The following is a 13,585-nucleotide window of genomic DNA, read 5'->3' as shown; positions in this document are numbered from 1 at the left end:
TTCTAACTTACAATACAAGTTACATGAGAGAGTCAGTTTACATCTACAGTCCTTAACTCGCCTTTGGGCCTTGGGCCTTCGTAAAGCGCCACCATCCTTACGTCTTCATGGGCTTCCATCTTTATAGAGTTAATCCGGCTACTCCTGACCGGTTTACGTCCAGTAGTAATATCCCCAACACACCCCGAAAGTTAATCTAGCAATAAGGATTATTACTTTATGGTGTGCATTTTGGTAGCTAGGTTTATCCAGAAACTCTAGAAGCCACATAATTAAAATTTGCCAAAACGATTAGAGGACGTCTAACTTGATGCAGTAGTCAGAAGGGGGGAAGCTCATCATGATTTGCTTCAGACTGGAGCCGCTGCGCCTCTTCAAGCTTGAAGGGGATACGCAGAGTCTTAAGTTTAAAACACCCAAGATTCATGAGTTGTTTAGAAACTAAAATTCTGGCCGTGGTGACGTACTGATGGCGCCATCTCGTGAGGTTTGGAACAAAGCAAAGTGCGCCGACCACTTAAGATAAAAGTTCTTGCTCCCAGGCAAAATCCAATATATTTTGAAGCTAGAAGTTTTTGAATTCAAAATTCATTTGATAATTTTGGGTGAAAATATTCCGGAAACTCTGAGATTTTCTCCACACCGTTTTTCCCGTTCCCTCCTGGAAAATAACCGAAATCGAAAAGAAAAAACCTTGGTAAGTACTCACTCTTATCCACATGATCTTGAATGGAAATAACAATAATAATAATAGCACACTGTTTCAGTTATTTGATTCTAATTACTTGTGTTATCCAGCTACTTGTCTTGGCATAAGAGTAGGAACCACAAGCATATATTCATGTTTGGTCTTAAACCGAGGATTGAACCAAAATCTCGGTTCACCGAATTCTCGCTTAGCAGTTCTCCAAATGACCAACCGGTAATCATTTTTTGAAAACCATATTTGTTCAAAACCCGAAGAACCGAACCGGTCGGTTCGGTTTAACCGAATGCCCAGCCTGACCTGTCATCTTGATAAGGAAGGAGGAGCTCACATCCCACAAACTTTCTTGATCCAATCAGCAAGTCTGAAGGATCACATGATGTACCTTTAGCCTGCAAAGTCGCACGTCAGTTCAGCAGCATTATGTAGACTCCGCAGAATTGCATGGAGATGCCTGGGCCTGGCCATGGCCACCATTCTGCAATGTCGCAGGACTCATGGGCAAGGGAATCAAACATGCTTGCTTCCCACAATGGTTCAACATATGATGGACGGAGCAGAGTGGTGGTGATGAACTCATCCATGATAATTCACACAATGGTGCAAAGTTTGTGTTTGAGCACACAATGGCTTTCCAAGAGTATGGTATGATTCCTTAAAACGCCTGGAGCCAGAGAGGAGACTACCTGAAAACTCAGTTACAGTTCTTCGCGCTTGGCTTTTTGAAAACTTCATCATCCCGAGCTATGTGGCTGCTACGGTCCAAACATTTCAGTCTAGCATACAGATAGGATGCGAGTTTCACATGACTCAACATAAGTGCTAGCCAATAACATGTTCTACACTAACGTACGGGTTATGCTTTAAGCTAAGTTGCTTCTACGGTTCAAAGGCACCATAATTTGAAGTTCTTGTCTGACAGCAAAAAAGATTACGCCGAACTTGATCTGTAATTGGCATGCAAGGGTTAGTTCCATTAACTCATCCATGAAGGTCGGCAGCAGCCAAGTGTCTACACAAATAAAAAACATCAAAGGTTCGATTAGATAGATCTTTGGCTGACGAGAAATTCCTGCATAAATATGGCAACACGAGAGTGACTCTCTACAGACCACAGTAAGACCACTACTGTACAATCTTAATGCATATAGAACAGCAAGTTCAAGGTGAGATAAAAAAAACATTACGTTATGAAAACATTGTAGATGGGAGATCCTGAACCGGATTATGAGCTAATTAAAAACTCTGTCTTACAAAGGAGGATGTAATCAAGTCTCTGTCTTTATCCATGGAGGAAAGACTAATAAGCGAGGCGGTCATGTTTCGCTAGCGACCAAGGGTTAATTGGCTAACTAAAGGTGACGCAATTTTTACTGCATTTTTTCATTTAAGATGAAACGAGATGGCAAGGCAGAACAAAGCTAAATCCGTAAAGCATACAGACGGAACAACCTGTTACAAACAGAATGAAGTTATTTACCACACATAATATCTCCTCTAACCTCCCAATTTGTGTTCAAACGTACTGAATCTAAACAGAGGGGAATATGAAAACTTAAGTTTACCTTTCTCGAAGCTCAAGAAACACAAAAGACTCACATGACCTCTTTATTCTTCAATCGTGACAGGATAAGTGCCTACACAAATAGTAAAAACATCACGGTTCCATTAAATATGCAAAGTTCAAGGTGAAAATGAAAACGTTATAAAATGCGAGGTGTTTACCTTCTATAATATCCTCTCCAAAATCTGATACAACTACAGTCAAATTTCTAGTTCTTCGGCAAAGTTTGGCAGCATTAAATATAAGAACCTATAAAGCAATCAATAGAATTTAAGTTCTCAAAACATCTTTCTAATAGTGCTTTGGTCAGCATGAATTAAGCAGCTCATAATTACAACATAGGATTGACTTACTGAAACATCTTTTTCTGCATATAATTTATTTCTCTGATCAAAATGATCCCAGCAGATGTCTACCAACATGCTCTCCAACTGGCAAAATAGTCAAGTGTGTCACATGAAAGAATATAAATATATGTAGAAAATACACCCTACAACCAGGAGCCTCTCATGCTTAACGCCACATACGATCCTAGTCAACCCATCCTACACGGCCCACACTGGTCTGTCAGAAGATAGGGCGGTGGGCTCAGGTGATGTTGAAGATTATGAACCCCTCATCATGATACCTATAAGTCGCAGGTCATCATGAGCGCGCTGGGGTGATCATCAATGCACTTGTTGACCCCGGGTATTTTAGAGACAGCATAAGAAGAGATGGTTGTTGAGTTCACCTCTGTTTTTATGCTTACACCGCGTGGACAATTTAAGAGGCCCGCAAACAGTTCTGCTGCTCGAGAAATCAAGCTGACAGGGAGGATCATGCCCGTCCTTTACCGCTCCCGATAGCCACCATGATTCCCCGAGTACCCGTATTTTCATAACAGCGGGCTCTGACATACCCCTAGTAGGCCCATCTTTAGCGGAACCAGGGAAAAAATCATATCCTGTACCGCTGACAATAATGGCTACAACTCTAAAGATTTCATATAAAAAACACCTCCACTAGAAGTACAATTCAACATATTTACACCCTAATACTATGTACTCTTTTTAATCTTAGCAAAAGGGTAAATGTGTGCCAACCGCATAACATACACTATGAATTCTTGCATCCAATTGATGAGAACAGCCAGCCTGGCATACCTCACGTGCAGATAGTTATCCATGCAGAAAGTTAATCCATCCAGCCATGAAGCAAGGAGGTGGCTAGACTAGTCTAGATTATCTAATTAAGAATGCACGATAACTTGCTCTCTATTGGATTATAGCACAACTCATCAACCCAATCTAGTATATACGTGGGAGATTAAACCTACAGTTGATTAGAGTAGCTACATTTGGGTTGTAGCAAAAATTTAAAATCTAATAAATACACAATGCACAAACCTCAACCGTCGTAGAAACATATTTTCCATTAAAACCTTCAATAACGTCACCTTTGCGGATTCCCAGTTTCTCGGCATACGATCCTTTTGACACCTAATGTTTAATTAGCATGATTACTCCATAATATACATATGAAAAACAGTTCCTGAAGAAACTAATAACAACGATAAAATTAAAATAAAGGCGAACACCGCTGTCTATACCTGTTGAACAATGAGACCGGACTCAATGTTATGCTTACGCTTCATCCTCTCGATACATACAGGGTCTAAAAGCTTGATGGAAGTAAAGGTCATTCCAAGATGCAGCCGTGGCATGCACCTATACCAAATAAAATCGAGACCAAATGTTACAAAAACTTTAGAAAAGAACATCTTAGAATTATTACTCTTATAAGACATCACAAGTCTGGAGGTTGAAGAAGACGCACACACAGAGTTAGGCACCGCACACAACTTGTGCCACTTTTCTGTATTTTTCTCTCACTAGATGCAACTGGTTACAAGTGCTTTTAAAGGGAAACATGCACACACGGCCAAGCCACACACCGGCTTGATCCGTATTTCACTCTCCACTAGCTGCATGTACGCACGTCCAGCACCAACAGGCCGAACCTCCCGCAACGGCCACACGGCTCGGCCATTTTCTTTACATGCATGTAGCTAGACGCTAACTAACTCTATCTTGACCATCAGTACTTGCCTACGTAGGCCACCTCTTCACTACGTGCACTAATGCCCTGATCACTAAACACATGATTAGTCCCAGCAACACGTGAATGCATGTACTCAACTACTGGCCGCCAGTCCGCCCGCTACACTGCACTCTCTCTATCGCTGCGTGCTGTCTTCTCTGCAGACATGGTCACTCCGCCATGTTTACATGCATACAACTAGCCGGAACTAAATCGACTACTAGAACTAAAATCATGCAAACACAAATAAACATGATGAATACCTAGACAACAAGGTAAACTCTATCAGTTCAAACCCTGCTCAAAAGAGTATAATGCCAGAAAAATTGGACAGCGAAGTAACCAAAAGAAAAACTGAATCTTTACATCAAATTTAGATCCTATACCCTAGATACAAAAAGTTTACGAAACATGCAAAATTCAATGAAGTGACTACACTTGGACAATACAACAAGACAAAGGAACAAAAACCGCCCGTTGATGATCATGTCGCTAACTTCCTCTATGATAATAACCTGCCACTATGCATCGTCAATTCAAGAAGCTAGGAGATTCTATTGGATTCCATAGGGCAGTATGGTCCTGATTATAGATCACGAAGTTACTATGATGTGGGGATGCCCATTGCTTGAAAGGGCAATGCCAAGACAGATGATTCCAACTGAAACACATGTTGGCATGGAAAGAATATGCCTACACATTCATGTCAGATGGGTGGACCGACATGAAGGGACGCCATTTTGTCAAGTAACTTATGGATACTCCAGAAGGTATCATCTTCTTGGTGTATGATAATGTATTAATGTCTCCGTTGAATCATTTGATGCAACCTTGGTAATGAAGTTGCTAGAGACACAGATTGATGCAATTGGAAGAGAACAAGTGGTGCAATTTCAGTAGTTAAATGAATGGGTTGATGTTTATGTCAAACCTGTTTATCAAGGTGTTGGTGTTGCATTGACTTGGGGTGATGTTGATCTCAGCCATGGGTGGTACGGAAATGCTAAGAGGGTGGGTCTTCCAAAGGACTGCTCATGGTGCTACCAGTCGACTCATAGACCCGCATATCATTTATGCTAGGTACAGTGGCGGAACTACCATTGGGGCGAGCTGGGGCGGCCGCCCCGGGTCGCCGGCGGCGGAGCAGCGACCCCCGCCTACCTACCCTTCCTCTGCTCCTCCCAATTTCCTCTGGTGGCGGGCAGTTTTCATGGCGGCGCGGATGTTTCCTGTTTCTGCGAAGCCGAACGCGAGGCCGTGAGGGTGACCGGGTGAGGGAGAGAAAGAAGAATGGGCTGGGCTGCAGCGTTTGCGCAATTGCACTTAAGGCCCAAAGACCACGAGCACGCTGCAGACCACCGATACAACCGGATCCAGCCCCAATCGATCCCTGAGCACTAGCCACCATAGATTAAAATAGCCCGTGAAATAGCCGCGATAGCTGCACTATAGCTGCCCTGGAGCCTCGCCGCTACGCTATGGTTGCTGCCGCGAAATCCTCCACATATCCCTCCAAATGACTCAAAAATCAGTAAAACCCTCCAGAATCATCTCTCCCACCAGAAAAATTTCTGCTATTTGCCGCGATTGCCCGCTATGGCGGCTGCTATAGCTGCTGGGAGAGGCCGCCGCGATATCGTTTCTCCCGCGATTTTAATCTTTGCTAGCCACTCACTGCTTCCCCGCCCCACTACTGTGCAACATGTCTCTTGTGTATTTTGATTTGTTCTACTCTTTGGCTCATACCCTTACTGAATACTTACTTAATCAGTGTATGAATTATAGTGCCAAGTGCCAACACCGCTCTAGGCTAAGCTATGTCGCAATTGATCAAGTGCTGGCAACAAAGTGCTTTGTCTGGTTAATTCTAGTAAAATGAGCAGACACGTTACATCCAGGTATTATCAATACTGTATTGCTGTATGCAACATTTAAAATAGCTTCTGATGCTAAAGTTGCACTTTCGATGTCATACCACCAAGAATTGTGCTAGATCAAGTGGAATCACATGATGAAGTATCTTATTGACTTTTGAAAGAACATGACGTGCCAAGATATCGAACACAAAATGCATGGAGCAACAAGAGTCCATTTTATCAGTAGTTTCTAATAACTTTTTATGCCTTTTCATGATTTTGGTAGTTGAATGCCACGACCTTTGATTCAGTACACGCGTATTTGCATCCAAAAAAAATTGACCCTAAATGTTCGCCCCGGCTAGCTTCAATTCCTGGGTCCGCCACTGGCTAGGAAGAGGGTGCGGACAGTTGATGAAGAAGAGGTTGAGGAGCAGCACAATGAAGATACCATGGTTGAGGGTGAAGATGAGATGAAGAACTACTAGGACATGGACTGCGACGACGACAATGGAGGAGAAAGGAGAAACAAGGTGTTGTTGGACCAAGCCATGAAGTTGGTGAATTTCAATTGATTGATCAACTTGATGTTTTAGTAGGGCCGAAGGATATGATGTGATGGAGGGATGAAGACATGAAGTGGAGGGAACTTCTGATTCTGTTGCCTTTTGTCATTGGGAACTTCTTTGATGCATTAGAGCAACTCCAACGCAAGGACCCAAACGGACACCGATTTTGTCCGTTTCGTGTCCGTTTGGGTCACCTGTCCGCCTAGTGGACATGGGGCGGACAAGCCTTGTATCCAACGCACGTCGACCCAAACTCTCCGCACCGCCCGCCCCTTCCTCTCTCCCTTGCGCCGCCCGCCCCCTTCTCTCTCCCTCGCGCCGCCCCTCCTCTCCTCCTTGCGGATCCCCTCCCCCGCGAGATTTTTCTCTGCTCGCGCCTCTGCTGCAGCCAACCTCTGCTCGCGCCTCTGCTGCAGACAACCTCTGCTCGCGCCGCCGTCCGGGCCTCGAGCCCCAGCAGGAGCGCGCGGAGGAGCCCTGCGCCAGTGGCCTCGCTAGGGCGTGGAGGAGCGGCCGAGCGCACCGTGGCGACCTGCTCCGGTGGCCTCGCGGCGGCACGGAGGAGCGACCGAGCGCGCGTCGGCGATCTGTGCCGACGGCCTCGCTGCGGCGCGGAGGAGCGGCCGAGCGCGCGTCGGCGACCTGCACCGGTGGCCTTGCTGCGGGGCAGAGGAGCGGCCGAGCGCGCGGTGGAGACCAGCACCGGTGGCCTTGCTGCGGACGTTGCAGTCGCTGACATATGGGACCAGGGGCGGACACGAGCAGGCGACAGCGGTGGACGAGAGTGTCCGCTTCCGTCCGCTTCGTACCCATTTGTTCCCAGATTTGGGTCAGGTTTGGGTCGGGGACGGACAGCAAGCGGACACGGACGTCCGTTTGGGTCGCCCTGTTGGGCCAAGTTTTCTGTCCGGATGACCCAAACAGACAAAATGGGTCCTCCCATTGGAGTTGCTCTTATGGACTAGTTCTGGATTGTGCTGCCTTTTGTCATTGGATACTTCTTTGGTACATATTATGAACTCAGATGAGGTCACTTATAATAGTGTTTACTATAATATTTATAACACATGGTAGTCAATGACTAGTATACAATTAGGCACGACTAATCTTAGCGAGTCTCAACTAATCCACAAGTCGGTAACCCGACAAATCGACTCAATTTTACTAGTTGTATTTTTTTGCCTATAATGTTCTCCACTTGTAGCCACCTAGGCCTCACGTACATGATTATGCTAAATCAATTTTTAGCAATTCATTCGGACATAATAATAGCTAAGAAATCACAGTTCAAACATAATTTTGTGGGGACATAATAGTAGCTAAGAAATCACAGTTTAAACATAATTTTTGGTCATGCAAATTCTATGCAAGAATGGACAAACACTAAATGTAGTAAAAAATGAAAACTTAGCAAACAGTATTTGTACATACAATAATTATGGGAATATATAAGTCAAGCATGAGATTACTTTTTTAATCATGTGAGTTTAATTTCAACAAAAAACAGAAGGCAGAAAACCAATAAAAAATACATTAGCACTCACAAAGAACTGAAGTGAAAGAGAGAAAAGACGTACTGGAAACTCCTCCAGAAATCTAAACACTTGTGTAATATGCATGAAGGCACAAAACTCTCATTTATATGATTGTTAACCAATCCCACAACCTTCCCTTCTAAATTAATGATGGGCCCTCCATCGTCATGCAACTACAACATAGTAACAATGACAAACATTGGAATTTGTAGTAAAAATAGCAACATTGATTGAAATATATAACATAAAGTTGAAATCAAATTATATTACATACCAAACGGTGACGAGATTCATCAGAGGAAAAATACAGGTAGTGACATCTCTCATGTCGGACTGGAATTTTGTATTCCACCCTACCATGAGTTATCTTCAAATCCAAACTTTCATCATCTCTTCCAAGTCTGAAAACATCTTGACCCGAATGCACCGTGTCATTAAAAGTGGGCAACTCAACAGGTTTGTGCATTGTAACCTCATAAAGAGCAATTTCATAATGCTCCTGGAGGTACAGGAGACTGCCTCTTGCAGTTGTGCCATCAAGCAAGTGAACAATGACCTGAACGGCAAACGGCAAACGCAAAATTATGATACTATTTCCAAGATAATTTTCACAATTAGTAATTAAAAAAATGAGCACCACAACAAATCAAATCATCCTTTTTAGTACACTGTATACATAAATACCAGCTCACTTTTAATTGGTAACTAGCTACCAGTTTAGCAAGCAAGACATCATAAATAATTTAATTTGAGAGGCAACTGATGGGGAACAACAAAACAAAGGGGAAAAATTAACTCAAAAGTCAAATCCAAAAATGAACAACAAAAGTTGAACTCAGAAGTCAAGTCCATTGAATACAATTGACAATGATGAGTTCAGGCAGATGGTTCAGGCCATTGGTCAATTTGGCCCAGATCTAGATCCACCTAGTCAATACGATCTCCGTGAGCCTTTGCTCAAATCAGAGTATGCAAGAACCAAGAGTGAACTCAAGGACCGAGAGGTTGAGAAGGGCGAGAATGGCTGCTCTCTCATGACTGATGCTTGGAATAACATTTAGAGGAGAAGCATTATGAATCTGGTCACACATTGCTCGGAAGGTGTTAGCGTCATCTAGTCAAAGGAAACCTCAGACCCGCTGCATACAAGTGAGATGATCTTCAATCTGGTTGATAAGACAATTGATGAATTGGGTGCTGAACATGTGGTGTAGGTTGTGACCAACAATGCTTCATACAACATGAGAGCTAAGGATCTCTTGAGAGTGAAGAGGCCAAAGATCTTTCGGAGCTCGTGTGCGAATCAGACTGTCAATTTGATGATCCAAGCAATTGGCAACCTACCTAAGTTCAAGAAGACAATTGACCAAGCCAAGTCTTTCACAATATTTGTGTATGGCCACCATCACACCTTCTAGTGCATGAGGTCCTTCACCAAGAAGAAAGAAATCGTAAGGCCCGGAGTGACCAGATTTGCTTCCCAATTGCTCACTTTGCAAAGCGTTGCAGACAAGGCTGATTCACTAAGGAAGATGGTGGTATCCTCAAAGAAAGGCAAAGATGCAACAGCCATAATTTTCAACAAGCCCTTCTGGAAGGGTGTGAATCTTTGCATCAAGGTGTTCGAGCCATTGGTGAAGGTCCTCCGGTTAGTTGATGGTGATGTGCGGCCCTCAATGGGCTTTGTGTATGGAGAGATTGTGAAGGCAAGAAGGGAATCAAAGTTGCCTTTGGCAATGTCGAGGTGCGCTACAAAGAAGCGTTAGCTATAGTTGACAAGAAGATGAAAGATAGGCTCGATGCCCCACTGCAGTTGACTGCTTATTTGCTGAATCCACACTACAGCTATGCAAATGAGAGCATATTTGATGTTGCTGACATCAATACAGCCTTCTATTCTTGTGTGGAGACATTATATCATGATGATGAAATCAATAGAGACAAAGTTGTGAACTACGAAATTGGCGAGTTCCAAAGCAGAGAGGGATCCTTTGGAAAGAATTTTGCTGCGACTTGCCAAAACTTTTGAGTACAATCCTGGTTAGTCATTACTCATTTGTCATTTCACTTAATTACATATTTAGTCAAGTACTCAAATTCCTATTACCTAGTTCCTGACTATGAAATTCCTCTTCCTAGTTGCTTCGCGGAGACTGTATGGAGGTGAGACACCAGGCTGAAGAACATGGCTATGAAGATCCTTTCTTTGACCTCAAGTTGTTCTGGCTGTGAGAGAAACTGGAGTTGTTTTGAGTCTGTTAGTCTCTAAAACTGGAATTAGTTCAATGTTTTGTCAAGTTCCTATTATCTAGTTCCTGACTAGTAGCATTGGCACTTGTAGATACATACCAAGAGGAGAAATCGCCTTACAACAGACCGCCTCAATAAACGTGTGTACATCCAGAACTCAAGTGTCCAAGAAGAAAAGGATGAAGGACAGGAAGAACATTGATGTTCTCCTAAGTACTGACGCATCCGAAGCACGAGGCTTCTTGTTTTGAGAGAGGAGATGATAATGCTTTCATGGTGTTTCGTGATGGAGATGAAAGAGATGGCAATGGCATACATTGGAGTGTGAATGGAGATGCTACGGGAACTAGTGAACTGCTTGAGCTTCGTCGGAGTGCAAGAGTTAGAGATCTTCATGATGAAGAGTTTGAGGCCGACGAAGAAGAACAACAGGAGACAGATTTGGAGGAGATAGATTACGAGGGTGATGAAGATGAAGTGGTGACTGGACGCACCTATTTGGATGAGGAACTGAGGACAGATCCATGAGCATGCTACTTGGCTGCTTGAGCTGCTGCTTGGGCTGTTGCTTGGCTGCTTGGGCTGGCTGCTTGAGCAACATGTCATTTACCACTTATATTATTATGCTTGCTGTTTGCACCTTCTTGTGTGAACTGCTGAACCTTATGTGCACTTTAGGCTTTTACTGGCTATTTTGCTTGCTATGTAAACCTTATGCGTATTTACTATGGTGTGAACTGCATTTAGGATGGTATTTGAATTACATACATGCTATGTTTCTTATTTTCCTGTCCACTACCGAATTAATGTTAAGAAGCTCACCCGAGCATCACAGTGATATTTTCCTGTCCACTGGTTCATCACCGAGGGATCCTGTTTGCGAACCAGGTGCGCAGATGTCAAAACAATGGCGGTTTTCTTCTCTTCATCCTGTTGGAACCACAACCCACAGCACTTATTCAGTGGCACGCGGCCTGCAATTAAGGCATATAAGTATGTGTTAACTAATTAGGAAACGAGTCGCAACACTTAGTTTCCTAGCAAATGTTGATCAGATGTGACAAAATTGCTCATACCGAGAGAGGAGGAGAGCCTAACGACGGATCCGGATGCAAGAAGCACCGCGTCTTTTGCGGTTTCACGGATTGGAAGAAGCCTCCGCTCATTAAACAGACACGAGTGCGGAGGGCCGCGAGCCATGGTGAACAAAGCATACCGATGATCTAACATATGATAAAATTAATCATAAGATTGATTATGCACACATGATTAGCATGTTAACGAGGACAGACCCAGTGCATAGAAGCTCCCACACAAGGTGGGGTCTGGGGAGGGATTATAGGAACCTAGTCTTACCCCTGCAAAGTGCAATGCAGAGAGGCTGGTTCGAACCCAGGACCTCTTGGCACAAGTGGGGAGGACTTCACCACTGCGCCAGGCCTTGTTAACGAGGAAACAAGGAAATTAATTTCACCTTTTTCTGCGTTGTATTTGGCTTCGGCAAGCTCAAAGGCGTGATGTATGCCCGGATGGGAAGCTAGCTCGTCAGGGATGTAGGGTTCATGGAGCAGAGGAATGGGGGAACCGGAGGATTCCTCCGTCACGGACTCGACCACATCATAGACACGCTCTGCAGAAGAACAACCGTCCAGCAGGAATAAGTAAACACCAACAAACATAGAGATATTTGGATTTTTGCCACTTTGTTCACGGGATTTCGCTAATTTGCCACTCCGAAGAATTGATTCACACAATTGCCACTTAGATCATTGAACTCTTGATTAGCATGCCACTAGGTCTTCTTTTGTTCCATTTATTAATTGTTTTTTCACATTAACAGGGGATGAAAAGACCAACTTACCCTCAGGGTATCTACACATAATTATCTAGTTAACTGACCGAGGGATTCACTTCATACTAGGCGCTCGCTTCGCACTTGAGGTGCTTGCCTGCTCACTGCAGCCGACTGCTCGAGGTCACCATGCCACCCATGCGCTCGGTGGTCGCTCCTCTCGCTACCTGGTCACCCCGTCCGCTTGCTAGTTGTGGCGCTCGCCTGCTCACCGTCGCTGCTCTCCCAATTTGTCGCATCTCATTTCAGGATTTATGCATTCCGATGCTTATCAACTAGGGAGCAGGTTAGGGATCAAGAATGTAGTTTCCATAGATTCGATATGTACGTCATGTGATGCGGAGCTTCGTTGCGAGGCATGCAAACTCTATAGATTTCTGAATTGGAGATCAAATCAACAAAACAAGCGAAAGGCAGAACAAAATTACTTCAGAGAAAGATCAGATTCCATGACTCAGCCACAATACTGGATGATCGGCGGCACGCGGCGTCCAAGCGATGGGTGGCGCAAGACGCCCAGCCTATCCGTGGCACACTCTGTCGAGGTGACCGACGGCTCATGACGTCCAAGACACAGGCAGTATGGCACAAGCACGATATACTCGGCGGGCAGCGCGCGTATGTAGATAGACACGTGGGCAAGATAGTATTTTCGCCAGTTTTTCAATGTGAACAATAATTAAACCAAGTAAAAGAGGAGCTAATGGCATGTTAATCAAGGATTCAACGACCTAAGTGGCATTTGTGCGAATCAATTCTCCAGAGTGGCATATTAGCGAAGCCCCAGGAACAAAGTGGCAAAAATTCCAATTCTCTCATAAACATGGATGCCACGATCTGTGAGGAAATGGGGCGAAAATCACCTGATTTTGCTTCGGATTGAGGGGCATCGCCACGCTCAAAGGCCGCAAACATCGCTGAAGGAGAGGCCTCCTCTGCCAGGCTTCTCTTCTTGGCTTCCCTCTCCGTCTCCAGATCCGGATTCCCCCTCGTGCGCCGCCTGCCGGCCTTGGGCATCTTCTCACCTTGTGCGCCACCGCCTCCCGCTCCCCTCTCCTTCTCCGGATTCTCCCCCGTGCGCCGCCTGCCGACCTTCGGCATCTTCTAAGCTCGTGCGCCGCGGCCTCTGCACCGGAGAAGCCGGACGAGGGTTTGGGGAATTGTTTTTTTT

The 13,585-nt window shown here is 44.5% G+C and overlaps 1 protein-coding gene across 3 annotated transcripts; it reads right to left on the bottom strand.

Annotated features, from left to right (window-relative positions):
* Positions 1-728: 728 nt before the first annotated feature.
* On the bottom strand, positions 729-13,579 carry LOC119298760. Of its 3 annotated transcripts, none has more exons than XM_037576053.1 (12): positions 13,278-13,579; positions 12,037-12,192; positions 11,639-11,785; positions 11,385-11,536; positions 8,587-8,868; positions 8,355-8,485; positions 3,862-3,979; positions 3,659-3,751; positions 2,624-2,701; positions 2,432-2,519; positions 2,272-2,343; positions 729-1,098 (listed from the first exon to the last, which is right to left on the bottom strand). In XM_037576053.1, the coding sequence occupies exons 1-11, from the start codon at positions 13,513-13,515 to the stop codon at positions 2,315-2,317; spliced, it is 1,512 nt and encodes a 503-aa protein (XP_037431950.1). In that variant the 5' UTR covers positions 13,516-13,579; the 3' UTR covers positions 729-1,098; positions 2,272-2,314. The 3 variants fall into 3 exon arrangements, with proteins under 3 accessions (XP_037431950.1, XP_037431948.1, XP_037431949.1); XM_037576051.1 differs by lacking the exon at positions 729-1,098 and adding an exon at positions 1,211-1,718; XM_037576052.1 differs by lacking the exon at positions 729-1,098 and adding an exon at positions 1,211-1,653.
* Between the last annotated feature and the right edge of the window lie 6 nt (positions 13,580-13,585).

The sequence above is a fragment of the Triticum dicoccoides genome, chromosome 5A (assembly GCF_002162155.2).
Source record: "Triticum dicoccoides isolate Atlit2015 ecotype Zavitan chromosome 5A, WEW_v2.0, whole genome shotgun sequence".
Classification (NCBI taxonomy): Eukaryota; Viridiplantae; Streptophyta; class Magnoliopsida; order Poales; family Poaceae; genus Triticum; species Triticum dicoccoides.
This window is presented reverse-complemented; position numbering and strand designations above follow the sequence as displayed.